This window comes from Microcaecilia unicolor, chromosome 1 (assembly GCF_901765095.1).
Source record: "Microcaecilia unicolor chromosome 1, aMicUni1.1, whole genome shotgun sequence".
NCBI classification, from domain to species: domain Eukaryota; kingdom Metazoa; phylum Chordata; class Amphibia; order Gymnophiona; family Siphonopidae; genus Microcaecilia; species Microcaecilia unicolor.
In genome coordinates, this window is record NC_044031.1 from 736,856,903 (window position 1) to 736,884,076 (window position 27,174).

Genomic DNA, 27,174 nt, shown 5'->3' on the forward strand with positions numbered 1-27,174 from the left:
GAGGGCCCTATGTCTTGTGTCCAGTGTTGTAATATACATTGTTTCCCAACCATTAGTACCTTATAAATAAATAGGTTTTCTTTATGTCGTAGTATTGACCCTCTTCCCCTTAATCCAAGCACAACAGTTTTAGACTCTAACCGAAGCTTCCTGTGTAGCATGGCCTCACAATATTCCAGCACTGGGCCCCAAAAATCTTGTATGACCGGACATCCCCAAAACATGTGATATAGTGTTGCTCTCTGAAAATGACATTTACTACAATGTGTTTCTTGCAATCTACCTGCGTAATAGGCCTGTATGGGAGACATATATGCCCTCAGAACAATTCTAAATTGTATCTCCCTATATCTGGCACTCTCCACTTTATGTACTATCTCCTTTAGAGATTGGACAATATCTCCACTGCTGATCTCTACCTTTAAATCCTCAGACCATCGTCTTGCCACTGCTTCATAACTACGATGCTTGGCTATCAAATTTAACTGTTTATATAGTATGGACACCGTAGTCTGTTCTCTTCCCTGAGGCAAAAACAAATTCATCAGCAGCTCATATATCCCTCTATCACATTTTCCCCTATGTAGTTTCTCAATATAACTGTGGATCTGGCAGTAAGCATACCATGTCACATTCTCTGCCCCCACCATGTCCTCTAAAGCCTCTCTTGATACAATCTTTCCCGTATCTTGCATAACATCTGCCACTAGTACCACTCCCTCCTGTGCCCACTTGACAAATTTCGGACAATTATTCCCCGGTCCGAATGCTCCATTCCCTACTAGTGGGAGGAGATCCGTACATCGTGGGTTTTTATTTAATCTCCTCAATATGTACTGCCATATACTTCTCATTGGGTCCAATAAGATATGATGTTTCCATTCCTTTGGTATCATTTTACTCTCTACATGCATCATATAATAAGGGTGATATGGTCTAAACAATGCACTCTCAATATTCCATTCCGTATGCTCTTCTGTTTCCATAATCCAATCTGCTAAGTGTCTAGCTAGACAAGCCCAATTATACTGTTTAATGTCAGGCAGCCCCAGTCCCCCCTCTGTTTTTTTCCCATAGAGATATTCCAATTTAACTTTAGCCTTTTTCCCACTCCAACAGAATCTAGTCAACATTCCACGGATCTTCTTTATATCTTTAGTCTGTATGACTAGTGGCAATTGTCTTAATACATACAGCCATTTTGGGAAAAGTATCATTGTAAACAAACCCACTCGCCCGCTTAAAGTTAAGGGCAGTCCCTCCCATATTGCTAATTTATGTCGCGTGTATTGCAGTAACTGGTCTATATTCTGTCTATATAAGCTACTCATATCACTTGTTAGTATTATGCCTAAGTATTTAAATTCCTTGTTCGCCCATCTCAATGGGAACCTGCCCTTCCATTTCTCCTTTACCAGATTGGTTGTGGGCAATCCCTCTGACTTTTGAAAATTCAATTTAAATCCCGAAAAGGCCCCATATTCTTCAAAAACCTCCATCAATACCGGTAGCGATCTCTCCGGTTTAGCTAGGTGAACCAAAATGTCATCGGCAAACGCCGATATCTTAAATTCTCTGGTTCCCAGTTTTATACCTTCAATCTCAGGGTTACTTATGATTTCCCGAATCAACGGGTCTAGCGTAATAGCAAACAGTAAGGGAGACAGAGGGCATCCCTGTCTGGTACCTCTATTAATTACAAAATTTCGAGAGTACGCTCCGTTAACCAGCACTCTCGCCATAGGATTCTTATATAATATAGAGATTGCTTGTGTGAAGTAACCTTCAAATCCATACGCTCTTAATGAAGCAAACAAGAACTCCCACTCTACTCGATCAAACGCCTTTTCGGCGTCGAAACTAATCAATAAGGAATCTCCTCCCTCTCTGCGTACGTTCTCTATTGATGCCAGTATCAGTCTAATATTTTTCCCACTCTGTCTCCCCTGTATAAATCCCACCTGAGGGGTCGCCACTATGCTTGGTAATACTTTTGCCAATCTTGAGGCCAGAATTTTAGCTAGCAGCTTGGCTTCATAACTAATCAGTGAAATTGGTCTATATGAGTCTGGTATGGTCGGATCTCTCTCAGGTTTTGGAAATACTATTATATCCGCTAATCGCAAAGACTGTGGAAGTTCACCTAATTCAACTGATCTATTAAAGAACTTTGTTAAAGGGCCTCCTATATCCTGCATTAAAATTTTGTAGAATTCAGCCCTATATCCATCTGGCCCCGCCGCTTTATGCAAGGCACTAGCTCTAATTTCTTTAAGGACCTCCTCAGTCTCAATCGGTTTATTTAGCTCCCTCTTCTGTTGTTCTGAGATCTTTGTCTTATTGATATTTTCTAAGTATATGTCAGGGTCTAGATCATCATCATCATTTTTGGCATATAGTCTAGCATAATAATCTTTAAATACGTCTCTTATCTCTGTATCATCATGTACTAGGTTCCCCCTCTGTGTCTTGATCACCAACACTCTCCTCTGCCCCTTCACCTTCCTCACCAGCCCTGCCATCAGTTTCCCGGGTTTATTCCCAAATCTATGCAATTGATATCTATAATATTCAACAGATTTAGTGGCTCGCTGATGTAGCAGTTCATTTAAATTTACCTGAGTGGCTAACAGTTGCTCTCGGATATGATTTGCTACCCCTTGTCCATAAGCCCTCCTCAATTGCACCAACTGCTCCCCCAATCTAATGATCTCTCGATCTCTCTGTTTTTTCTTTCTGACACTGTATGCTATAATCTCACCTCTTAACACAGCTTTCCCAGCCTCCCAGAACAATATTGGTGTATCCATGTGTGCATCATTATATAGTGCATATTCTTCCCATTTTCTCCTAATATATTGCCTAAAATCCTGATCATAATACAGATCTAAGGGGAATATCCATCTGAACTCTCTACTTTGCGCATTCAGATCTTTAAACTCAATCGATATTGCCGCATGATCCGAAATTATCGTGGGATCTATTGCTGCCTCCAAGATGTCTGCAAAACTATCTTCATCTATCAGTATGTAGTCTATTCGCGATTGCGTGTGATGAGCTCTAGAATAGTGCGTATAATCTTTAGTATTAGGGTTAAGAACCCGCCACACATCAACCACTCCCAGAGCCCCACACATCAAATTGATACCTTTATCTATCCCTCCCATCGCACCTGCTATATGGTGTGATTTATCCATGGTGGGATCAGCTACCATATTGAAATCACCCCCAATTATCTTCTTCGAAACATTAAATTGCTGTATCTTACTTATGAGAGAGTGGAATAATTTCTTACTGTACACATTAGGGGCATATATGTTACTAATAAGGTAGGTGGTGTTATTCACCTTGACCTGTGCCAGAATATATCTCCCTTCAGAATCAATACACATCTGCCCCACCTCAACCTGGAGTGATTTATGGAACAATATCACTACCCCAGCCTTCTTCCCCACCGCTGGGGTCTCCAGTACTGTTCCCACCCACCAGGTTTTAAGCTTAAGGTGCTCCTGAGACGATAAATGTGTCTCCTGGAGAAGTGCTATATCCGCTCTTTTCTTTTTGAGACTATGTAAGATTTTCTTTCTCTTAATGGGAGATGAAATACCCCCCACATTCCAAGAGTATATCCTTAATCCCATCAGTCTCCTAAGTCTCGCTTATGCAGCAACCAATGTTCCACATTCACATAAGAGCAGTCATGGTGTCCCAGCAGCACCACTCCTGCTGTTTGTGTACGCAGCCACTCCTCATTCAACTCACTCCTATTTCTCTTCTGACTCCATATGTCTGATTGAGGTTCTGTTAACCTAATTTTATATAACCCCCTATCTCTCACCCCCCCCCTCTCTCCCCCCAAGCTCCCATCCTTCAAATCCTCCCTCCCTCCCTCCTGTTCCAAGAACTAGTCACTTATTAACCCCTACACTCACCCTGCCGTTATTATTTACCCCTCTAACTCTTCCCAGTCTTAACCACCAACATATTCACAAATTTACACATCACTTTTCGTATACCAGTCTTTGATCATCTTCTTTCACCACATCCTGGCAATGGTTCAGCATACTGTGCTGTAATTCAGTTCTGTGTATTCTTTCAGCCTTATTTTGCATTCCGCCTCTCCATGCTCATACGACCCTTGTAATTCAACAGTATATTCCACAGTCCATGTCTGATTCCTCTGTTGTATATATGTATTATATCATCCCCACTATCCCATATGTTCAAGCATTGATCAGGACTTAACTAAATCTCTTTTCCATCCTTCAATGTTCAATCTTTGAGAAATCCATAAGTTTTCCGGGGGTGATTTCCCATAGCAAATTAGTTTCAAATAAGCCCCTGTCTTGTGGAGCTCCCTCAGATGCTTCTGTAGTTATATCCTTCCCCTTTGAGGGTCTATTCACCGCCATGTTGTTGAATGTATGCTTTAGCTGCTTCAACAGTGTCCAAAAATTTAGTGACTCCATTGATCGTGAGACGTAACTTAGCCGGATACAAGAGCGCAAATTTTATTTTTTTATTGAAAAGGTCCGTACATAAAGGTGCAAAGGACTTCCTCCTCGCCTGCACCTGCTGAGAATAATCCTGAAAACAAAGGATCTTCTTGTCTTGGTAGGTGAGAGTTTTGCCTCCTCTTATCGCTTCCAGAATATGTTGTTTATGCCGAAAGTTCAGAGCTTTTAGTATGACTACTCGCGGCCTGTTCTCAGGCTGTCTCGGAGGCCCAACTCTATGGGCTCGTTCAATACAAAAACTCTGTAGTTTGTCCTCTATATGTAATGTTTTCGGCAGCCAATCCTCCAAAAAGGTAGGCAAATCTTTATCTAGAAGCGATTCTGGTAAACCAACCAAACGGAGGTTATTTCGCCGGCTCCTATTTTCCAAATCATCAATCTTTGTCTCCAGATCCTGTACTTTCTTCTCCAGTTTCTTGTTGATCTCCTTCTGTGCCTCCACCGTCTCCTCCATCTCTGAAATCCGCTGCAAACCTTCATCTAGCTCCATATTTATACTGTCTATACGCTCATGAGCCTCCTCCGCCCGATCGAGCAATTGCTGAAGCTTTTTGTCCAACGCGGCCTCAACCGCTGCTGTAACCTCGGCCGTGATCTCCGTCAGCCATGCGGATCCCACCGCTAATTCGCCGGGATCTCGCTGGTCGGCCATCTTGGTTTCTGGCGGTTTCGATTTGTCTCGTTCTTTTCTCACTGATTTCGCTGCCATTCTCGGTTTCTTCGCTCAATCTCTACTCGCCAGTCGCTTTCCCACCTTTTATGATTGAAATTGTGGCGTTTCGCTCCTTGGGTAAGTCTAATTATCTGATTTTCGGGTGAGTGTGCGCGGAGCTTAGCTTTCCAGCGTCAGCCCCGCACCATGGCGTCACGTGACCGTCCTGTATGAAAATTTTTTAAATTAATGTGGCTACTTCCTGCTCCTTTGAGCTTTTCACCTCAACTGAAACCTTCCACAGATGGGGGCCACCACATCATGAATCTTCACTCCCAGCTACCTGAATATTTTCCTTTGATTTTAATCCTAATTTTTCCCCTCATCCATCTCAGCTGGGTCATAATTCCACTGCTCCTAGGCCATCTCAGTCTGTCTGGATTGACCTCTCAATCCCCTGTCTCAGTTTCTGTGAAGATCATCTAGTAGGGATACGAGGACCTTTTCTGTTCCACAACAAAGTCTGAATCCAGATTCCAGATTGACATGGATCTAGCCAGTTTCTCTCTTCTAGTCAATCACTGAGTTGAACACAGATAGTTCTACAAGTTTCCCTAGAAATGGGATGTTGGATACTGGCTGGTAACTTTCAAGTTCATCTTGTTCAAGGTTGTTTTTCTAGCAAAGGGTGAACCACTGGCATTTTTAATGCTGTTGGTAGTTGCCAATTAGAAAGAGAGGAGTTCACAGTTTTAGTGGCACCTTCTATGAGGCCAATGCTTGCCTGCTGCACTATCTTTGATGGGTAGGGTCGAGGGAGCAGGTAGTTGGTCAAAGATCTCTTAGGATTTTGTCAAGGCTCTCCTCTCTTTATTGGGTTAAAAGTGTCCCATATGTCTGTGTCAGGAGGGGGCGAGTTTGTGCACTCCTGGTTAACTGATTGGAGGCTGGGTGGGATTGCCTGTAAATCTTGGTGGAGGTTTGTAATTTTGTTAGCAAAGTATGCAGCAAAATCATTGCAGTTTTTACTGGGCAGGCTGGTTCTGTTGTGGGGGGTTGCAGTAGGCTGTTTACTATAGTGAACAGCTGCTTGGTTGAACTGGCAGCCTGTGCAATCCATTGAGAGAAATATTGTTTTTTTTTTTTTTTTTTTTTGGTTGTGTTAAGGCTTGGCGATACTTTGTCGTGTGCTTCGTACAGTTTATCCTCGCCTCATCCAGGCAAGATTTCCACCATTTCCTTTCCAGTTTCTGTCCTTTGCGTTTAAGGATCCAATGTTCCGGAGAAAACCAAGGTGAGCGTTTGTGAGTAGGGCATAAGAAATCTTTTAGTGGTGCCGTTTTCTCTAAGGTCTTGGTTAAGTGTGTATTGCAAAGGTCAACCTGTTTAAATTGTTTTTTTTTTTCTTTTAGCTATGCTTGTCTTTCAGACTTAACTATCCTGCTTTTCTATAATTAATGAAGTTCCTTTTCATGTTCTCTATCTTAGCCTGTAAACTGCTCTGTTCTGCCCGTCAGCTAGGTCAGTACAGAAAGTTTTGCACAGAAATAAATAAAGTGACTTCCCAGGGTCACGAGTAGCTGCAATGGGAATCGAACCTGGTTCCCTTGGTTCTCAGGTCTGCACTAACTACTAGGCTACTCCGCCACTCCTTTTGTTTGAATACCTAACTTTAGGTGTTCAAACAGAAGTAAGGTGCCCAAATGGGGGTAAATAGCAGTTACACACTATTCTAATAGTAATGCCTAAGTGCTTAAGGGCTCCTTTTACTAACTGGCGGTAAGCCTAACAAGGGCTTACCGCCTGCTATACAGGAAGTACCACCAGGCTACCGCAGCAGCCCGGCGGTACTTCCCACCCCTAGCGTGCCGTCATTTCTGGCACTACAAAAATTAATTTATTTTTGTAGCACTGGAGTGTACCCGGTGGTAATTGAGCAGTGCTGCGCTGCCCTAACGCGGAAGCCCTTATCGCCACCTCAATGGGTGGCGGTAAAGGCTCCCCCCCCCCCCACTCCGAAATGGCTGCGTGGCAAGTGCTTTACTTGCCACGCGGCCATTTCCTGCAGGAAGGCGAGACTTCCAATTTAACAGCTGCGGTAAAAGGGGGCCTCGGCGCGCGTGTAAAACACACGCTGACGCCAGCACCGGCCCCATTTTGCTGAAGCTTGGTAAAAGGGGCCCTTAGTATGTAATTGCAAAGGGAGTGTGCACGTGGGTGGGGCATGGGCAGGGCATGCTGGATCACACACTTAGGCGCTCTTCTATCACTGATGCTTAAGTGCTTTAGTATGTAATTGCAAAGGGGGCTTGCATATGGGTGGGGCATGGGTGGTTCACGTACTTATGCACAGTGCCATAGCGAGGGCGCCTGACACCCGGGGCGGGTCGCCGCTGCGCACCCCCCCCCTGGGTGCAGCACGGCGCCCCCCCCCCCCCCCCCCGAGTGCATTCTTACCACTGGCGTAGGAAAGGGGACGGGTGGGAGAGCCGCTCCGCCCCGAGTGCATGTCGCTGGGAGATGAGTCGGCTCCGCTGGTTCCCTGCTCTCTCTGCCCCGGAACAGGAAGTAACCTGCTCCGGGGCAGAGAGAGAGCAGGGAACCAGCGGAGCCAACACCCCCCCAGCGGCGTGCACCCGGGGCTGACCACCCCACCCTTCCTACGCGACTGCTTATGCACCAAACTTATAGAATACTGCAAGTTATGCATCTAGATGCCAACAATTAGGCTGCCACACCTTTTATCTGGTATACGTGTAGGCACCTAAATATTGGTGCCCAAATGCCAATTTAGGTTCTATGCTATAATAGATTCTGGGTGCCCAGATGCCATTAGAGAATACTATCTTAGCACATAGATTTTGGGTATCTAATTTTTAGTGCCCTTTATAGAATTGTCCCCCCCCCCCACCCCCACGAGTCTCTGACAGTGAACAGTAGTGGGTGCTTACGATATGTGTGAACAATGGCCTACGGGCAGAGAAGGCCAGTCCTTCCCATGCATTCCCAGTGTTCAGTGGTTATGATTTAAGGATGTCCTGAAGTCACTTTTGCGCCCCTGACGCTTCTGACTGACCCGTCTCCCACTGAGCTATCCAATCTCCTTCTGAGCCCTGTTATGAAACTGTAAAATGACAATACCCGAAGCAGAAGACATTATTTCCAATAAAAAGGAACCACAGTATCGGTTACCATGGAAAACATTTTTCCTTTATTCTCTGCTCTATCAATGTTATTGCTGGGTTGCACCACCGATTGGTGCAATAACAGGAAAAAGGAAAGAAATGGGTATTGAACTTGAAGCACTGATGTCAACCTGAAGATGAATAGATCATGCTCACTAATTCTAGCAATGTAATATCTAAAAGGAAATGAACACAGAAGAGCAAAAGCAGAAGGTTGGAGTGATGCATACAGCAAGTATTTAGTGAGCTGGATTTCAAATAAATAGCTGTTCCAGTAAATTTCATGATTAAAATACAGAACAAGCACTTAAGAGTGGAAAGCACCGCCTCCATATCTTATTCAGACCATGCTATTAAACCGATGTTCTCAGTGTGTTTTGGAGAGAGATTCCTGGCAGCATTCATGAACTGGGATGCTCACATTTTTTAATTATATGGTCAGGATGCCCTGCACGTCTTCCCTGCCCCTCCCACACCTGCTTACCCTGGGTGGCCTGGCAAGTGCTGCTGTCTCTTGGGTAGTAAATCTATGGTTGTCTCCTTCAGTTTCTCCAGGAAAATCTTGCCAGCAGGGATTTTTCCCTCCTCTTCTTCACTAGGGGGTCCAGGATCTGTTTAACAAGAGAAGAAACACTGCAATTTTCTCCACCGTACCTCAACAAGTCAGCAGGTTAAATGCCTCCAGTACAATTCTAGTCCTGTATTTTATCTGTCAGGTCTATGTCACAATCTAACAGAAACAGACAAGGACTTAGAATGGAGGATGGTACAAGTCATCTTTTAACAGAAAAAAATGTACCTTCAATCTCCAGTGCCCAAAACAATCGGACATTCAGCAAATAGTAAATAAAATAGGAGTTTGAGGAATTTCTGCAAATATCTCCCTTGGGGTTGATTTTTAAGTATGACAATGTAACCCCTCCCTCTCTGCTCCTCACAGCATGCTAAATATATCATTACTGCCAGGTCTTAAGGAGGTTTTTTTCTGTAAGTGGGCACCTCCTTTTAAGCAGCCCTGTTGCTGTGTGATGAGTCTACTGTATAACATCATCTGGGTATCTATAAGTACATAAGTACATAAGTAGTGCCATACTGGGAAAGACCAAAGGTCCATCTAGCCCAGCATCCTGTCACCGACAGTGGCCAATCCAGGTCAAGGGCACCTGTCATTACCCAGCAACAGAACAGCAGACAAATTATCACAAATAAAATTTACATTTAATAGGTGGTAACATACATTTCTACAAGGTTATTTTAAAATGAAGGAATAGCTTCATTTTGATTAGATGGAATCTAACATGAAATCTTGTTTTGATTTAAAGCTGTTGTATTTTACAACCCAAAGCAACCCTGCATTTGATACTGGGATTTGCTTATCAATGAGTACACTGCTATGATTACACTATATAGTATGAATGAATGTGATTGAATGATGTTATGAATTTATTATATGATTTTTAGATATTTCAAACTTGGATGCATTCTCAAAATTGTCATTTTATGAATAATGGATTTAAAATGTTTATATATTATTTGTCAAAAAAATTTTTATCTGATATTTATTACATGTTATTACATGTTATTTATTATTTTAGTTGTACTCCTGACGTAACCTGAGAGTGAAATGTGGCCACATCAGGTTTTAATAAAGGAGCACACCTTCCAAAGAAATTTCATTCGTAGTAATACTGTTGTCTTTTGGATTTTTGTATTACTAAGCCTCTGGTTTTCATCTACATGTTACAGCAACCACAGACCTGGCATTAACTGTGAAAGTGTAAATGCGCCAAAGTCATGGTATTTCAGTGTCCTTTAAAGACTTGGTTATTCCAAAAATATCAGTTGATCTGATTCTCTGAGTGATCTACTTGTGTTTTATGTTTTCTTGCTTAGTTGAATGAAATTACTGTATATTTTATTACTATTTTAATGTGACTTTATAGGTGATGTTCTATTTTATGGTGGTGACCTGCTTTAAACCTGAAGGTCAAGTGGGACATCAAGTGCCCTACTGAGGACTGCTTGGATACATCCCACAAGTCTCTGGATTGATCTGTGGAACGCCATGGAAGGAAAAATTAATTCTTACCTGCTGATAATTTTCTTTCCATTAGTCCCAACAGATCAATCCAGTGCCCCCCCCCCCCCCCCCCCGGGTTTACTGTCTGCGGTTTTGTTGCAGTTGGTTACTTTTTTTTTCGGGTTCCGTTCTGAATGTTCCTTCGTTTGATTAAAAAACAAAATAAATAAATATAGAAGTGGTGGAAGTATGTTGGGCGATTGGTCTGACAATGTCAGGAGAGTTTTCTATTGTTTCCATTCCCTGGGCCGTCTGTTGCAGGCAATGAGCCCCCCCAGCCAGACAGTGACACATCCGTGGTCACTATCTTCCAGTCCGGGGTTGCCAGAGGAATGCCCAACACCAGATTCTTCTGAATGAACCACCAGTGCATGATTGTGTGAAGATGGGCCGAACATGGCACCCGAACCTCTTAATCCTCCGAGAGCGGAGACCAATGGCTCAGAAGGTGCCACTGGAGGGGACGCATGTGAGCTCTGGCCCACTTTACCACGTCCAAGGTGGAGGCAATGGAACCTAGAACTTGTACATAGTCCCAAGCCCGTGGGTTCGGAGTTTGAAACAGCGCTCGTAACTGAGCCTGTAACTGCTGAGCTCGAGCTGAAGGAAGAGAAACTATCCCTGTTTGGGTATCGAAGCACACCCTCAAGTATTCCAGTGTTTGGGAAGGCATTAGGCTGCACTTTGTGAAGTTCGGGAAGTTGATCACCCAACCAAGTGACTGAAGCAACCCGACCACTTTGTCGGTTGCCCGCCAACTCTCCTCGAAAGAAGACACCTGCACAAGCCAGTCGTCTAGATAGGGATGGACTTGAATCCCTTCCTTCCTGAGATAGGCCGCCACTACTACCAGGACCTTGGAAAAAGAGGCGCTGTGGCTAGGCCGAAGGGCATCGCTTTGAATTGAAAATGACGACTGAGCACTGCAAAGCAAGATTGGAATGTGTAAATAGGCCTCTGAGATCGAGAGAGGTCAAAAACTCCCCTGGCTGTACCACTGTGATCACCGATCAGAAGGTTTCCATGCAGAAAAGCCGAACCCGTAAGGACCTGTTGACGCACTTGAGATCTAAGACGGATCGCCAAGAACCGCCCTTTTTTGGCACCACAAAATAAATGGAGTATCGACCGCACCCTCTTTCTGCTGGGGGTACAGGCTGGACGGCACCCAGCCGTTGTAAGTTAAGGAGAGTGAGTCGAATGGCCCACACCTTGGCAGGACATTTGCAAGGAGATTACAGAAAAGAGTCTACTATCGGACGAGCGAATTCTAACTTGTAGCCATCTCTGATAACCTCCAAGACCCATTTGTCGGATGTTACCCTGGTCCACTCCACCAGGAATAGGGACAGGCTGCCCCCACTAACCAGCTGCTTATGGACCAGGGCCCTATCACTGGGCAGACCTGGCTGCGGGCTGGTTTCTGTTACCGGAAAGGAAGGCCTGCCTGTCACCTTGAAAGGGCTGAGGCCTCTGAGAAGAACTTGCTCTCTGAAAAGAGGTCCAGCGGTAACGCCGTGTATCCCTAAACTTAGGTCTAGGTCCCACCAGTTGTACAAACTTGGACCTGTCCTCCGGGAGGCGCTGGCCCTTAGAGTCACCGAGGTCCTTCACTATCTGTTCTAAGTCTGTACCAAACAAAGGCTTTCCCCTAAAAGGAAGCCTTGCTAAACGTGAATTAGAGGCCACCTCTGCAGCCCAATGCCGCAACCACAGCCAGCGACGTGCAGTGACCACTAGGGAAACCTCCTTCGCCAAAGCCCTCAAAAGATCATAAAGAAGATCCGCAAGGAAGGCTAAACCGGACTCCAAGGCCGGCAAAACAGCCACGAGATCTTCCAGAGAGGAGATCTATTAGATTGTATTAGATGTCTATTAGATTGTAAGCTCTTTGAGCAGGGACTGTCTCTCTTTGTTAAATTGTACAGCGCTGCGTAACCCTAGTAGCGCTCTAGAAATGTTAAGTAGTAGTAGTAGTAGGAGGCTTTCTGTACCCACGATAAGCATGCCAGCGCCGCATAGGAGCCACAAACTGAGGCCTGCAGGGAAAGGGCCGCTACTTCAAGGACAGCTTCAAGCAAGTCTCCAACTTACGATCCTGAGGGTCCTTGAGTGCCATGCCACCCTCCATAGGGAGAGTGGTTTTCTTAGTGACCGCTATGATTAAGGAATCCACCGTAGCGACCTTCAGCAAGTCTAAGTCAGGAGCAGGTAGCACGTAAAGATGCGACATAGTTCTAAGTAACCTTAAGCCCACTGTCCGGAGTATCCCATTGCATCGAAATAAGGATCTTCATGGCCTCATGCACATGAAAGGAAAGATGTGGGCATTTGGTGTCAGACATAATAGAGGACACCGAACCTGTTCCCCCTGACGATTCAGGGGGGAAATGGCCAAAACCTCAAAAGCCCTAACAATCAGGGAGGGAAGCTCTTCCCTGCGAAAAAGGCAGGCAGCTGTCTGATCATCCCCCTCTTCAGAGGGCAGGGTGACCTCATTTGCCAAATCCAAAGATTCTGAGGGAGAGCCCAGAGACAAAACCGGGCCATCTGTGTCAGATAGCTCCTCTGGATCCAAAATCTCCACCCGGGGACGTTTTGGCAGGAAAGACTGAGAGGCTGCAGCAACCGAAGTTTGCTGAGGAAGAGACAGGGCTGCCTGAAGAGAAGCTCTTGACTTCTTCAAAAGAAAGGCCTTGTGCATTAATAAAACAAAATCCGGGGAAAAAGGAACTGCAAGAGACTCCCCTGCTCCCTGTACATCGCTTCCCTCCATCTGAGCCTGTGCCACAGAAGCACGTTGCGCCTCTTGTCTATCAACCGCCATGTGCAAAGCGGGTCGCACCTGAGAGGAAAAAATGGTGCCCGCCAACGTGTGCTGCACTAACTGCCTCGAGGAAACCACCGAAACTATCCCCTGCGCTTCCGACTCACCGGACACCTGAGGGGAACCCCCGTCGCGCTGAACACCCGCTGCGGGCTGACGGCAGCAGGACTCACACTCCCCTGATGCTGCTCTCCGGCTCCCACTCTGGAAGCAGCGCTTAGCCGCCTCGGAAGGCACTGACATGCTCCACAAACGCCTGCCCCAAAACTGACTCTGCAGAACGTCTAGTTCCTCCGTATGATTAAACAAAAACAAAGTCTTTTTTTTTTTTTTTTAGTCAGGAGAGAAAGGAAACACCCGATCAGGCCAACAGCCCTGGGCGACGGAGGAAAGGTAGGGGGAGACCGGGAGGGATCTGGCACCACCAGGTGTACACCACAAGCTGCAAACAGCCACTCAACCCGTCTGTGCTAAACTAGGCCCAAAGGACACCAGTCGCCCGATCAAACCAGAGCTGCACAGAGATGTCCCTCCACCTGCTAGATAGTGAGAATATTGAGGTTCAGCTGGCTGCACACGTCCACATATAGCAAACATCGGAGGTTCTCTCTATCTCCACCTGCTGGTAGAGGGACACAACCCACAAGTCTCTGGATTGATCTGTGGGACACCATTGTGAAAATCTTGAAAACTTGACTGGGTTGTGGCCTCAAAGCCTGTGGTTGCTCAGCCCTGTTATAAGCCATCTGAGGCAGGGAAATGCCTAATGAACTTGCCTGGTGCTTGGATTTGCAAAGCAAAGTAATTAAACTGAAATACAATAATATTCTGCTTTGCTGTTAATGACATAAGCAGAAAACTCTTGGGCCGTGGAGTGGAGGAGTAGCCTAGTGGTTAGTGCAGTGGACTTTGATCCTGGGGAACTGAGTTCAATTCCCACTGCAGCTCCTTGTGACTCTGGGCAAGTCACTTAACCCTCCATTGCCCCTGGTACAAAATAAGTATCTGAATATATGTAAACCACTTTGAATGTAGTTGCAAAAACCTCAGAAAGGCGGTATATCAAGTCCCATTTCCCCCTTTCCCTTCTCTTCACAAGGGGTCAGGAAGCCTTCTCACAAGGAGCCTTGTGCTTTGCTTGAAACATTCTCACAGCCCTGCTTTAATCAGATCACTACAACATCCAAACTAAATGTCCCCTGTGTGTAGGCTCTGAATGCAAACATGACAGAGCAGAACACGCAACAGGCTGGTTGAAGATTATCTGTCATATGTGAGGGAAATTCCATAACCTAGGCACTAACATTTCCACATGTACATGTTTAGAATGTTGACATGTCAGCATGCCGCTTAAACCCTATTCTGCAAATATGCACTGGGTCGCCCTTTTACAGAGCGGTAGTAAGCCCAATGCGGGCTTACCGCTCGCTCTTCCGGGACTATTGCTGGCCCAATGCGGCCACTGGCGGTAGTCCCACCCTGAGCGCGCCATTTCCAGGGGAAAAAGAAAACCTCCGGCAATGGCTTGTGTGGCAGTAATTGGCCATTGTCGTGCGCTGCCCGGTTACCGCCGGGTTAGAGCAGGAGCCCTTATCGCCACCTCAATGGGTGGCAGTAAGGGCTCCCGCATGGCCATGAAGTAAGAATTCTCGTACCACATGGTCATGTGCGCCGGGGGATTTTTTTTTAAAATACACTGCAGTAAAAAGGGCCCTAGCGTGCAGGCTAAAACGGCCCCTACTGCTAACTTAGGGCCTTTATTTCCAAAGCTTAGTAAAAAGACTCCTATGCAAGTTAAGTGGGTATTTGCAAGGGGGGTATACCCACAGGCAGGGCATAGGCGGGACTCCCACTTACACCTATAACTCAGGGGCCCTTTTACTAAGACACGCTGAAAAATGGCCTGCACTGGTGTAGGCGTATGTATTGGAAGTGCGCAGGTTCACTTTTCAGTGTGCCTGCAAAAAAGGCCCCTTTTTTGTGACCGAAAATGCATGTGCGGCAAAATTAAAACGAGCACGCGTCCATTTTGGGCCTGAAACCTTACCGCCACCCACTGACTTAGCGGTAAGGTCTCACGTGTTAACTGGGTGGTAATCGTCAGCGTGCTTACGCTGCCGATTACCGCCTGGCTAGCACCACACGGTAGAAAATAATTTCTGCCGCGCGTTTTGGACGTGCGTTAAAAATAGAATTGCCGCCATATTTTAGCCATGTTAAAGGCCATCTGAAAATCACCCTACCTCAATGCAGCCCAGTTCTGCAATGGTATCCCAAAACATGTATATTTTTTGGGCCCACTGGGGAACTACACAAAGTTTCAAAATTGTGTGTGTGTACTTTTCCAGCAAAAATCTATCTGCTGAAAATACAGGAACAAGTCACTGTGCACGCTCTCCCCCTAATCCTATATATGGCACATATAAATGTGCGTGCGCAATATAATTGTCTAACGAGACAATTAGAACCAATAGTTGGGAGCTAATAATCAATTCTTGGCTCTAACTGGAATTTACACGCGTATCTTTATACTTGGTATTGCATAAAGAAGTGTGTATAAATCTTTACACATAGATCTGAAAAGGGGCATGGCTGTGGTGGAGGGGGGGCATTCCAATGCTGGTGTAAATCCTCACACCCAAAATTAGGTGCAGATCCCTACGCTACGCTCAAATGACGCTCAACTTGGCACACTGTTTATAGAAGAGTGCTTAATGCTCAGGTACCATATTCAGAAATCTAGCCCTCTCTGTACCTGTCTCCAAGTAATGTATACATGTATTCTCTTTTTGAGAACTGGTACAAAGCACACAAGTTAAAAAATATGTACAGGCTTTGTTCTAATAAACCTCCCTATTTACAAAATGAATGGGCTGTGTGGTGATAACCGCACCAGCAGATGCTAGCACAGCTTTTGTAAATGGGGGAGGGGGGAGAGAGTTTGGAAACTGCCCCTAAACAGTTTTTCAGTCTTTTAGCCCACTGCTTAATGCAGAAGAGCTGCTCTATTGCTCTCTCCCCAGATCAGATCACCAAGGAACAATTTAGACAGCGGTATTTAAGTTATTTGACCTTCCTGCGAGTCCAGCGCTGGGGGCTTTCCTGCAGCCTCAGATTTTCCAACGCGTTCATTTTCTTGTTTCTTTCTTGGCCTCTTTTTCTGCTTAAACTCTTGGACATCCCACTCCAGGTCCCAAAGCCATGGGTCTTCTTTATATCTAAAAGAAAAGCAAATGTTAACCAGCCTGAACTGTGTGGCCATTAGCTGTCAAAGAGTTCTAAAAACCAAAAATGTTCTATTGGGGCAGCTTTCTTGCCTCTCTATAGCCTTACAATGTGTTATCGTACGTACAACTACTGGCAATCACTAGAAAAAAAAACCTCCCAATATTTAAACTCTGCAGTCGGCATTGCATTAAAATGCCAATCACAGAGTTTAAAGTTTTACCTGGCTACTCAGTGCCAAGCTGTACCCAGATATTGCCACTGGATATACGGGTATGGCCGACATAGAGCACCAGTACCTACATACACATCTGGGTTAGTTAGGACATTGTGCTGTTTTGGAGGAGACATGTTGTATAATTGAGGTAGTTCTGGTGGATCTTCCCTTAACCTCGCACTGGTGTAATTCCCCTGATACAGCCCTTTTGTGGGCAAAACACAGCCATGTTGGGTTTTGACTTTTAATTCACCTCCAAGTGTTGTAGTTCCTACAACAAACATTTGAAAGCTTTTCTATTCTTCAGGAATCGATCTGGCATCGATCTGCTGTTGTTTCCTGCGTCCGGGTAAGTTAGGACAGCTATTCCTATTGGAGTGGAGGAGTGGCCTAGTGGTTATAGCACCGGTCTTGCAATCCAGAGGTGGCCGGTTCAAATCCCGCTGCTGCTCCTTGTGATGTTGGGCAAGTCACTTAACCCTCCATTGCCTCAGGTACAAACTTAGATTGTGAGCCCTCCTGGGACAAAGAAATATCCAGAGTACCTGAATGTAACTCACCTTCAACTACTACTGAAAAAGGTGTGAGCAAAATCTAAATAAATAAATAAAATATTCTAGTGTCCTAACTTACTCAGATGCTTATCTGGGTACCTGTGCGGAATAAATGGCAGTACTCAGATAATTTACGGCTCCATTCCCCCCCCCCCCCCCCCCCGACTCCCCTGGTGCTATCTAGATCATGCCGCTGGAAATCAGTGGCTGGCCCTGGTGAGCAGCACTTATCCAGGTAACAGCCACTGAATAGGCCTTTGTATCTACAGACAAAAAAAAATCTATGTGAACGACCCAGGGCCTTTATTTTACAGAACCCTCAACTTGATACTTTCATTTTAAAATTTATATTGCTATTCTGCAGATTCTTGTTTTTTTGACTATCATCCATATCATTTTTAGCTAGTGGAATGAAGAGTCAGGGGCCCCACGAAAAGGTGCATTAATGTCCGTGGTGATACTTAAACACTGCAGTTAGGGTTTTAAAGGTTCGCTGTACTATGTAAATTAATCAAGGATACTCAGTGCTGTTATCCAGATAGTGAGAAGCACTGAATACATGAGCAGAGAGGCAATGAGTACACATACAGAACAAAGGGGAGGGGGGCTAGGGAGCCACACATTTCCTCTTATATCTTCGCCCCCTTCCCTCAGGCAGTTAAATCCTACCTTTACTGGTGGGGATACCCAAGCCCCACTAGCTGAACCAGTCCTCTGCCTGAGCCCTCTCCTGTGCTGCCTGAACAGCGAAGTCAATAGCTTGTTTCGCCTCTAATGCACCTCTTGCATGATCAATCCACTGATACCACAATTTTGGAGGGGGCCTCAGCCTAGGTCCCTGAGGCTTCCCCCCAGTGACTATGCCATTGCTCGACACAGAAGAGAATTTGAAGGATTACTGATAAAAATCTATGGATTTTTTTCCTGATGTGTAGAAAGCTTTGAAAAAACTTCAACCTTGCTCTTATTGGAAGAAAATGGGAGTTACAAAGAGGAGACTTCAACACTAGATGCCAAAGCCCCACAGTCAGGGCACGCTAGGGTAAATTTCCTCGATGAAATAAAGGACAGCTTTATTGAGCAGCTGGTACAGGAGCCGACGAGAGAAGGAAAAATTCTAGACTTAGTCATTTGTGGAGCGCATGATCTTTTACGGGAGGTAGCGGTCTGGGGGCCGCTTGACAACAGTGATCATAACATGATTGCCTTTGAAATTTGCTTTCAAAAAGGTAACATAGTAACATAGTAGATGACGGCAGAAAAAGACCTACATGGTCCATTCAGTCTGCCCAAAAAGATAACTCATATGTACTACTTTTTGTGTATACCCTACTTTGATTTGTACCTGTGCTCTTCAGAGCACAGACCGTATAAGTCTGCCCACCACTATCCCCGCCTCCCAACCACCGGCTCTGCCACCTGATCTCGACTAAGCTCCTGAGGATCCATTCCTTCTGCACAGGATTCCTTTATGTTTATCCCACGCGTGTTTGAATTCTGTTACTGTTTTCATTTCCACCACGTCCCGCGGGAGGGCATTCCAAGCATCCACTACTCTCCCTGTGAAAAAATACTTCCTGACATTTTTCTTGAGTCTGCCCCCCTTCAATCTCATTTCATGTCCTCTCGTTCTACCGCCTTCGCGTCTCCGGGAAAAGGTTTGTTTGCGGATTAATACCTTTCAAATATTTGAACATCTGTATCATAACACCCCTGTTTCTCCTTTCCTCCAGAGTATAGATGTAAACATAGGAAGTCAAATATGTTAGTGTTTAACTTTAAAAGAGGAAGCTATGATAAAATGAGAAAAACGGTAAAAGAAAAACTTAAGAGGAGCGACTGAGAAGGTAAGAAACCTACAACAGGCGTGGATGCTGTTCATAAACACCGTCCTGGAGGCCCAGGCCAAACATATTCCACTTATCAGAAAAGGAGGACGGAAAACAAAACGACGGCCGGCGTGGTTAAAAAGTGAGGTAAAGGTGGCTATTGGAGCTAAAAAAGGAATCCTTCAGAAAATGGAAGAAGGAACCGAATAAGGAAAATAAGAAGCGGCATAAGGAATGTCAAAAGTCAGATGCAAAAAGCTGATAAGAAAGGCAAAGAGGGATTTTCATAGAAAGATAGCGTTAGAAGCAAAAACTGATAGTAAAATTCTTTTTAGATACGTTAAAAGTAGAAAACCGGCAAAAGAATTGGTTGGCCCGCTGGATGACCGGGGTGTAAAAGGGGCGATCAAGGACGACAAAGAAATAGCAGAAAAAATAAATGAGTTCTTTGCTTCGGTCTTCACCGAGGAAGATTTGAGTGGGATACCGGTGCCGAACAGGGGCAATGCATTTCCTCTCCCCCCTTCCCAATGTGCTAAAAATACTTCTGCTGGTGAGGATGCCGATGCCCCGCCAGCCAAAGAAATTTGCTGCTGCATTCTTACACCTTTTTTTTTTTTTAATTTAAGGCCAACAAGGGCACACCCTCAGAGATAAAAAGGTAGGGCTGCACAGAACCATTCACTTCCCTCTGCTTGGAGACTAAGAAATACTGAAGGGGTCAGGGATGAACAGAGCCCTATACAAAGTTGGCAGTCAGTAGTTCTCAGTCTCCCTCTGCTGGTAGGGCTACCTATACCCAATTGTCGGGAATGGTCTGGAGCAGACGATAAAGAAACAGGAAGTCGGTGGCATGCCTCCAGTCTCCGACTCCAGGACTCCCCAAGCGCAGTATGCGTGAGGAGTCCTAGCATCGGAGGCATGCAAGACGTAGCAATGCAATGACTTTTTGCAGTTCTAAGAAGGCATGAGAAAGAGGAGGTAACCTGCACAGAGTGGCAGTTAAAAACCTAGTCACCTTACTGGGAAGACTAGATGGGCCACTCTGGTCTTTATCTGCCCATTTACTACGTTATGAAGTGGCCTGTGGGTGTGTGTATGTAGTGGAGGGGGGGGCAGCGCAACTTCCTCCTCCTTCTTTGGGCCTCCAGATCAGCTGGGACTGGGGCTGGGATCTGGCACCAGGCGCCTTCACCTGTAACTACACATAGCTTCCCCCCCCCCCCCTCCTTTTAATACCTTCCTCTGAACTCACCTAGTAATGGCCCTCAGCTGGGTTCCCTGTACTAGGGCTCCCTACAGACAATGATGCCCCCCCTCAGCAGCATCCACCACCTTAGCTGGCCTAGGGAGCTGAAGACTTGACCGGGAAGAGGTGGAACGGTAGAGCCAGGAGAAGGGGCAGGAACAATAGGCAAACAGAGGCTGGATTAGAGAGCAGAGTGAATGCTCCAGGATCACCCTCCTTTTCTCCTCTTCCTTGTAGATTTCTTGGAAAGCAGGGGCTGGAGCAGAACCAGGGCTTTTTTTGAGGGGGTACTGAGTACCAGCACCTTTTCCATTGTCTGCTAAAATTGACCCATGGTCCCCAAGTTTTAATGAAAGAGCTCAGGCTCTACAAACCAATTCTGCCTTGTCATAGATTTTTTTTTTTTGTTACATTTGTACCCCGCGCTTTCCCATTCATGGCAGGCTCAATGTGGCGGGCAATGGAGGGTTAAGTGACTTGCCCAGAGTCTCAAGGAGCTGCCTGTGCCGGGAATTGAACTCAGTTCCCCAGGACCAAAGTTCACCACCCTAACCACTAGGCCACTCCTCCACTCCATTCTGTGACTGGTTGCAGGAGGCCTGGTTATTGTGGGGTGGGTCCTGAAGGGTGGCCTGGCATTTGAGTACCAGCACCTTTTTTGCTAGACAAAATGCACTGAGCAGAACACACCTGCTACAAGTGGCAGAACCGGGGTCCAGATCATTCCCCTAGAATTTAAGCCATGGTCCTTCTGTATCCAGTTTCAAATAGTAGATGTAATCTCAGGCGGGGGCTGAATATAAATCCAAAACAACATTATGAAAGCTCAGCTAGATTCTTAAGATCTTTATTAACGAACAGCTGTCATAATGTCTAATAGACCGACTGACAGGACCCTGTTTCGAGGCTGCATCTTAACATCATTATAAATTGTACAAAAACAGTACTTACACTTAAAATCTAAAAGTTAAAATTTAGAACTCGTTCAGCGTACTCATGTCAGGCCACAGCTCTTCAATTTTCATCCATTATATCTTCCAAAATGGCGCTGGTGCGAGGACGCTCACATTTAAGGATCAAATGCTATACTGAACTATAAGGAGCAATCGTAGATTTTTAAATTGGGAACTGTATTTCCTGCTGAGATAAACTTGGAATTGGACTGGAGTTCGCTGCTGTAAATTACTATTGGTCCGTTTGAGATCAGCTGATCCTTAAATGTGATGTTATTATGTATTTATAGGACTGTCCCTGATACAACCTTGAAACAGGGTCTTGTCGGTCAATCTCTTGAACATTATGAGAACTGTTCGTTAAGGAGAAATTAGACCTTACCTGCTAATTTGCTTTCCTTTAATCCCTCCGGACTGGACCAGGCCCCTCCCGTATTTCGGCTTCTTTTCAATGGAATATTAAAAAATAAATAAATAAATAAATAAAAAACCCAGATGCTAGTATTTATGGAATTTTAGGTGGGCCATGCCGCGTCTCTGGTTGGAGTTGCTGGTGGTCTTAGTGGCTGGTATATATGTGTAGGTATATATCTATATGTTTATATGTGGGTATGTATATATATATAACACTTTAAGAGAGCCATGCCACTTCTCTGGTGAGAGTTGTTCGGGTGCTCAGTTGCTGGTATATATATATGTAAAACTTTAAGTGGGTCATACCACTTCTCTGGTGAGAGTTGCTGGTGAGCTATATTGCAAGTGAGCCATGCCACTTCTCTGGTGAGAGTTGCTGGTGAGCTATATTGCAAGTGAGCCATGCCACTTCTCTGGTGAGAGTTGCTGGTGAGCTATATTGCAAGTGAGCCATGCCACTTTTCTGGTGAGAGTTGCTGGTGAGCTATATTGCAAGTGAGCCATGCCACTTTTCTGGTGAGAGTTGTTCGGGTGCTCAGTTGCTGGTATATATATATGTAAAACTTTAAGTGGGTCATACCACTTCTCTGGTGAGAGTTGCTGGTGAGCTATATTGCAAGTGAGCCATGCCACTTCTCTGGTGAGAGTTGCTGGTGAGCTATATTGCAAGTGAGCCATGCCACTTCTCTGGTGAAAGTTGTTCGGGTGCTCAGTTGCTGGTATATATATATGTAAAACTTTAAGTGGGTCATAGCACTTCTCTGGTGAGAGTTGCTGGTGAGCTATATTGCAAGTGAGCCATGCCACTTCTCTGGTGAGAGTTGTTCAGGTGCTCAGTTGCTGGTATATATATATATGTAAAACTTTAAGTGGGTCATACCACTTCTCTGGTGAGAGTTGCTGGTGAGCTATATTGCAAGTGAGCCATGCCACTTCTCTGGTGAGAGTTGTTCAGGTGCTCAGTTGCTGGTATATATATATATATGTAAAACTTTAAGTGGGTCATACCACTTCTCTGGTGAGAGTTGCTGGTGAGCTATATTGCAAGTGAGCCATGCCACTTCTCTGGTGAGAGTTGCTGGTGAGCTATATTGCAAGTGAGCCATGCCACTTCTCTGGTGAGAGTTGCTGGTGAGCTATATTGCAAGTGAGCCATGCCACTTCTCTGGTGAGAGTTGCTGGTGAGCTATATTGCAAGTGAGCCATGCCACTTCTCTGGTGAGATTTGTTCGGGTGCTCAGTTGCTGGTATATATATATGTAAAACTTTAAGTGGGTCATACCACTTCTCTGGTGAGAATTGCTGGTGAGCTATATTGCAAGTGAGCCATGCCACTTCTCTGGTGAGCTATATTGCAAGTGAGCCATGCCACTTCTCTGGTGAGATTTGTTCGGGTGCTCAGTTGCTGGTATATATATGTAAAACTTTAAGTGGGTCATGCCACTTCTCTGGTGAGAGTTGCTGGTGAGCTGTATTATAAGTGAGCCATACCACTTCTCTGGTGAGAGCTGCTGGTGAGCTCTAATACCTAAGGGGCCATACCACTTCTCTGGTGAGAGTTGCTGGTGAGCTATATTGCAAGGGAGCCATACCACTTCTCTGGTGAGAGTTGCTGGTGAGCTATATTGCAAGGGAGCCATACCACTTCTCTGGTGAGAGTTGCTGGTGAGCTATATTACAAGGGAGCCATACCACTTCTCTGGTGAGAGTTGCTGGTGAGCTATAGTACAAGTGAGCCATACCACTTCTCTGGTGAGAGTTGCTGGTGAGCTATAGTACAAGTGAGCCATACCACTTCTCTGGTGAGAGTTGCTGGTGAGCTATAGTACAAGTGAGCCATACCACTTCTCTGGTGAGAGTTGCTGGTGAGCTCTAATACTAGGCATTGCCGAGTGCTTTGTGGCTGCTAGGATTCCTTACGGCACAGAAGCTAATCTTTCTTTCTTTCTTTCCTGCTTTGTTAGTCAAATACTGAGGCTAGGGTCACATGGCCAGGGCTTTTATTGGCTCTCTAGAGTCACAGTTTTTATTTCTCAGTCTCCACCTGCTGGAAGGCGTGCACAACCCATCAGTCCAATGCTGCGCCGTTCCGGAGGGATGCTAAGGAATAAAGATATTAAGAATCTAGCTGAGCGTTGGGCATGTTGTTTTGTAAGGTCCTTCTGTATGGCAGCATGCCCGACTGCCATCCTTTCATCAAGAACTCTTGAAGAAGAGTAGAAGAATCTATTAAACATTAGGGGTTGTTCTGGATACTGCAATTACATTTGATCAACAAGCAAATGAAGTAAAGTTTTCTTTACACTGATTCAAATATGGTCAAGCCATTCATTCTTTAATGAGGAACATTTCAACTTTCTTGTGCGGGCATTAATTCTATCACATTTGGACTACTGTAATGTGTTGTGTGCAGGTTTGTCTGCACAATTACAATCTAAATTCCAATTAGTACAGAGTACTTCTGCAAAACTGATCTAAAAATCTTGTAAAAATGACCAGGTAACACCTCTACTGTTTGCTTCACTGGCTGTCGTTTGAGGTGAGAGTAATGTTAAAGTATCATGTCTGGTATATGAGATACTTGAAGGTACTAGTCCTCAAACTTTATTCATATTTTGTGTTTTCCTAGATCTGTTAAAACCTTGAGGCAAAGAATAATCTGATTTTGTACATCCCATCAATAAAAGGCTTAAGCTGAAGTACTAGAAAGCTCTTTTGCTTACCAAGCACCTGCAATTTGGAATAGCTTACCTATGGCTCTTCGCTCTCAATCATCTCATCTAGTTTTCCATCACCATTTGCAAACATTTTTAGTTCATAAATGTTTCTCTTAAAACAGTGTTTCCTAAGACAGTCCTGCAGTATCCCCTTGAAAGTCAGGTTTTTCCGGAGTGGAGGAGTGGCCTTAGTGGTTAGCATGGTGGACTTAGGTCCTGGGGAACTGGGTTCGCCTCCCACTGCAGGCATGGGCAGCTCCTTGTGACTCTGGGCAAGTCACTTAACCCTCCATTGCCCCAGGTACAAATAAGTACCTGTATATAATATGTAAGCCGCATTGAACCTGCTATGAGTGGGAAAGCGCAGGGTACAAATGTAACAAAAAAAAAAATCCACAAGGAATATGCTTGAAAGAGATTTTCATATAATGGATAGAGTGCATGCAAATCAATCTCATGCATATTCCTTGTGGATATTTTGAAAATCTGACTGGCAAACGGGGTACTCCAGGACCGATTTGGGAAACATCGCCTTAAAATATGCTCAAGTATCCTTTATGATGCAGTGTGCTAGCTGAGATGTTTGTACTTCCTGGTCTGCTGCTCCAATTTCTTTCTTGTAATTCACTTTTGGCCCTTGTGAGGAGTTGGTGAAATGTACTGTAAACGTATAGATTGTGTTGTATTAAAATGTAATTCAGTAGATCCCTGGTCACACTGTACCTGTGATCAGACAGCAGCTGGCAGGCGTCATTTGCCAGGTTCATGAGAGATTTCTTCATCTCCTTCTGCAGCTCTTCATAAGTGCTCTGTGCTTCATCAAGGTACCGCTCCCAATTCTGATTGACAGGCAGGTAAGACACACCCATTTCAAGCATACCTGCAAATGTCACAGGATGGGGGCATCTGTGGGGAAGAAGAACCACCAATTAAGACAAACAGCTAGGTCCTATTACGTTCCCAATCTGAACACTGACTGTCACTTCACACTCCAGGGATCCCATAGTTCGCAGAAAGCACCCACAGACCAAGCGCACAAACACCAGGATTCTTAGTCAGTCCAGGAAAGCAGAGTCAATAAACTAAATTAGGAGTGAACAGAAAAGGGTGAACTCAAACAATAACAGGTGATTATAAAACTATCTAAACATTTGTTTACTACCTGGGGAGTTCAAGAAATATAGCTGCTCACAGGATATAAAATTTAACTGCTCACAGGGTCTCAGTAAAGAGATCTTTTTCTGTCCGCTCCCTAGCTTAGACTGGGGAAAATCCAGTACCTTCAGGCTACATTTGAAATCCAGGGCCAATCAGAGCTCAGGGCATCAATTTTGAAAGTAGCTGCCCAGTGCTTCTGCAGACTGCCTTTCCATAAGCTTAAACTAGAAAAGAGAAAGTCTTTCTGCAAGTTTTAAAACTCAAAACAAGCGCCATCTGTTGGCCAATTAGGAGAACTACACTTCATGAAATAATACAGTTTTCAGGCTTAGCAACCCACTGTTTTGTCACAAGACCAATCTGCAACACAATTTAGAAGCTCTATTCACAATGTACACGTGTAAATAAATATAGGAATGTGCATATGGAAAACGGGTGTGGTTTGGGCATGCTTTGGGTGGGACTAGGACAGGGCCAAAAAGTACGTCTCTTCCCTATTTCAGAAGGGGAATTGAGGTCTAGGAGCTCAGAAATCAACATCAGGATTTATAGATGCTCCTGGAGTCATTTTGCTTTTGTAAAGGTGCTCAGTTTGGGCAGTGCTCTACAAAAGGAATTAGCAGGGGTTGTCCTTTTAATCTCCCTGTTTCCCCCTGCCCTTGTCCCCCCACAAAATCAATAGTGCTGAACGCTTGTGGGTACTGTATCTAATTGGGAACACTTAGACATGTAGAGGCGTATTTTCAAAGCACTTAGATTTACAAAGTTATTTGGATGTGTATTTTCAAAGAACTTAGACTTACAAAGTTCCATAGTAACCTATGGAACTTTGTAAGTCTAAGTGCTTTGAAAATGAGCCTCAATGCAACTTTGCGAGTCCAAGGGCCCCGAATACTAAGGTGTGCTAGCGTTTTTAGTGCACGCTAACCATATAGACGCCCATAGGAATATTATGGGCATCTACATGGTTAGCGCGCACTAATGCTTAGCGCATGCTAAAAACGTTAACACGTCTCTAGCGTAGCTTAGTAAACAGGGCCCTTAGTGCTTTGAAAATGAGCCCCCATATGGTTCTAAAATTGCACAAATATGTTCCAAAATACCAACACACATGTTTAAGTGCCAAAACAAAGATGTGTATGTTGCCGAGTTGCCTCCGTTGACTTGTTAGTCATTGACAGATGTAAAAGGATTGCTCCCACTGTCCATAGCCAGCTCATACATGGATTTTAGAAAAGGCTCTACGTTGTCAGAACCCTTTCTAAAATACTACAAATTTTACATGTCCCAGCTTGGATGGATGGATATTTATTACAATGTTTATATATTGCTTATTTGTTAAGGAAAACAAATCAAAGCAGTTTCCAAATACATAATGAAATGAAAAACAAAAACCTATCTTCAGGGCCGCCAAGAGACATAGCCGGGCCCGGGGCAGAACCGGACCGCCGCAAGCTACCCCCTCACTCGAACTGCCCCCCTCCACTCACACCGCCGCTCCCACCTGCCCACCCCCTTACCCTTCTGTGTTTGCCTCCAAGAGGCGGCCCGGGCCCCCAGTGCCAGCAAGCCACTTCCTGAGTGCCTGCTCCCATGG

The 27,174-nt window shown here is 45.0% G+C and overlaps 1 protein-coding gene across 1 annotated transcript in view; it reads right to left on the reverse strand.

Annotated features, from left to right (window-relative positions):
* Positions 1 to 27,174, reverse strand: part of POLG (DNA polymerase gamma, catalytic subunit) — an 89,106-nt gene that overhangs the window by 44,181 nt on the left and 17,751 nt on the right. Inside the window, 3 exon segments of the mRNA XM_030189692.1 lie at positions 8,839 to 8,965; positions 16,334 to 16,479; positions 25,143 to 25,325. Coding sequence (XP_030045552.1) covers positions 8,839 to 8,965; positions 16,334 to 16,479; positions 25,143 to 25,325 — 456 coding nt within the window.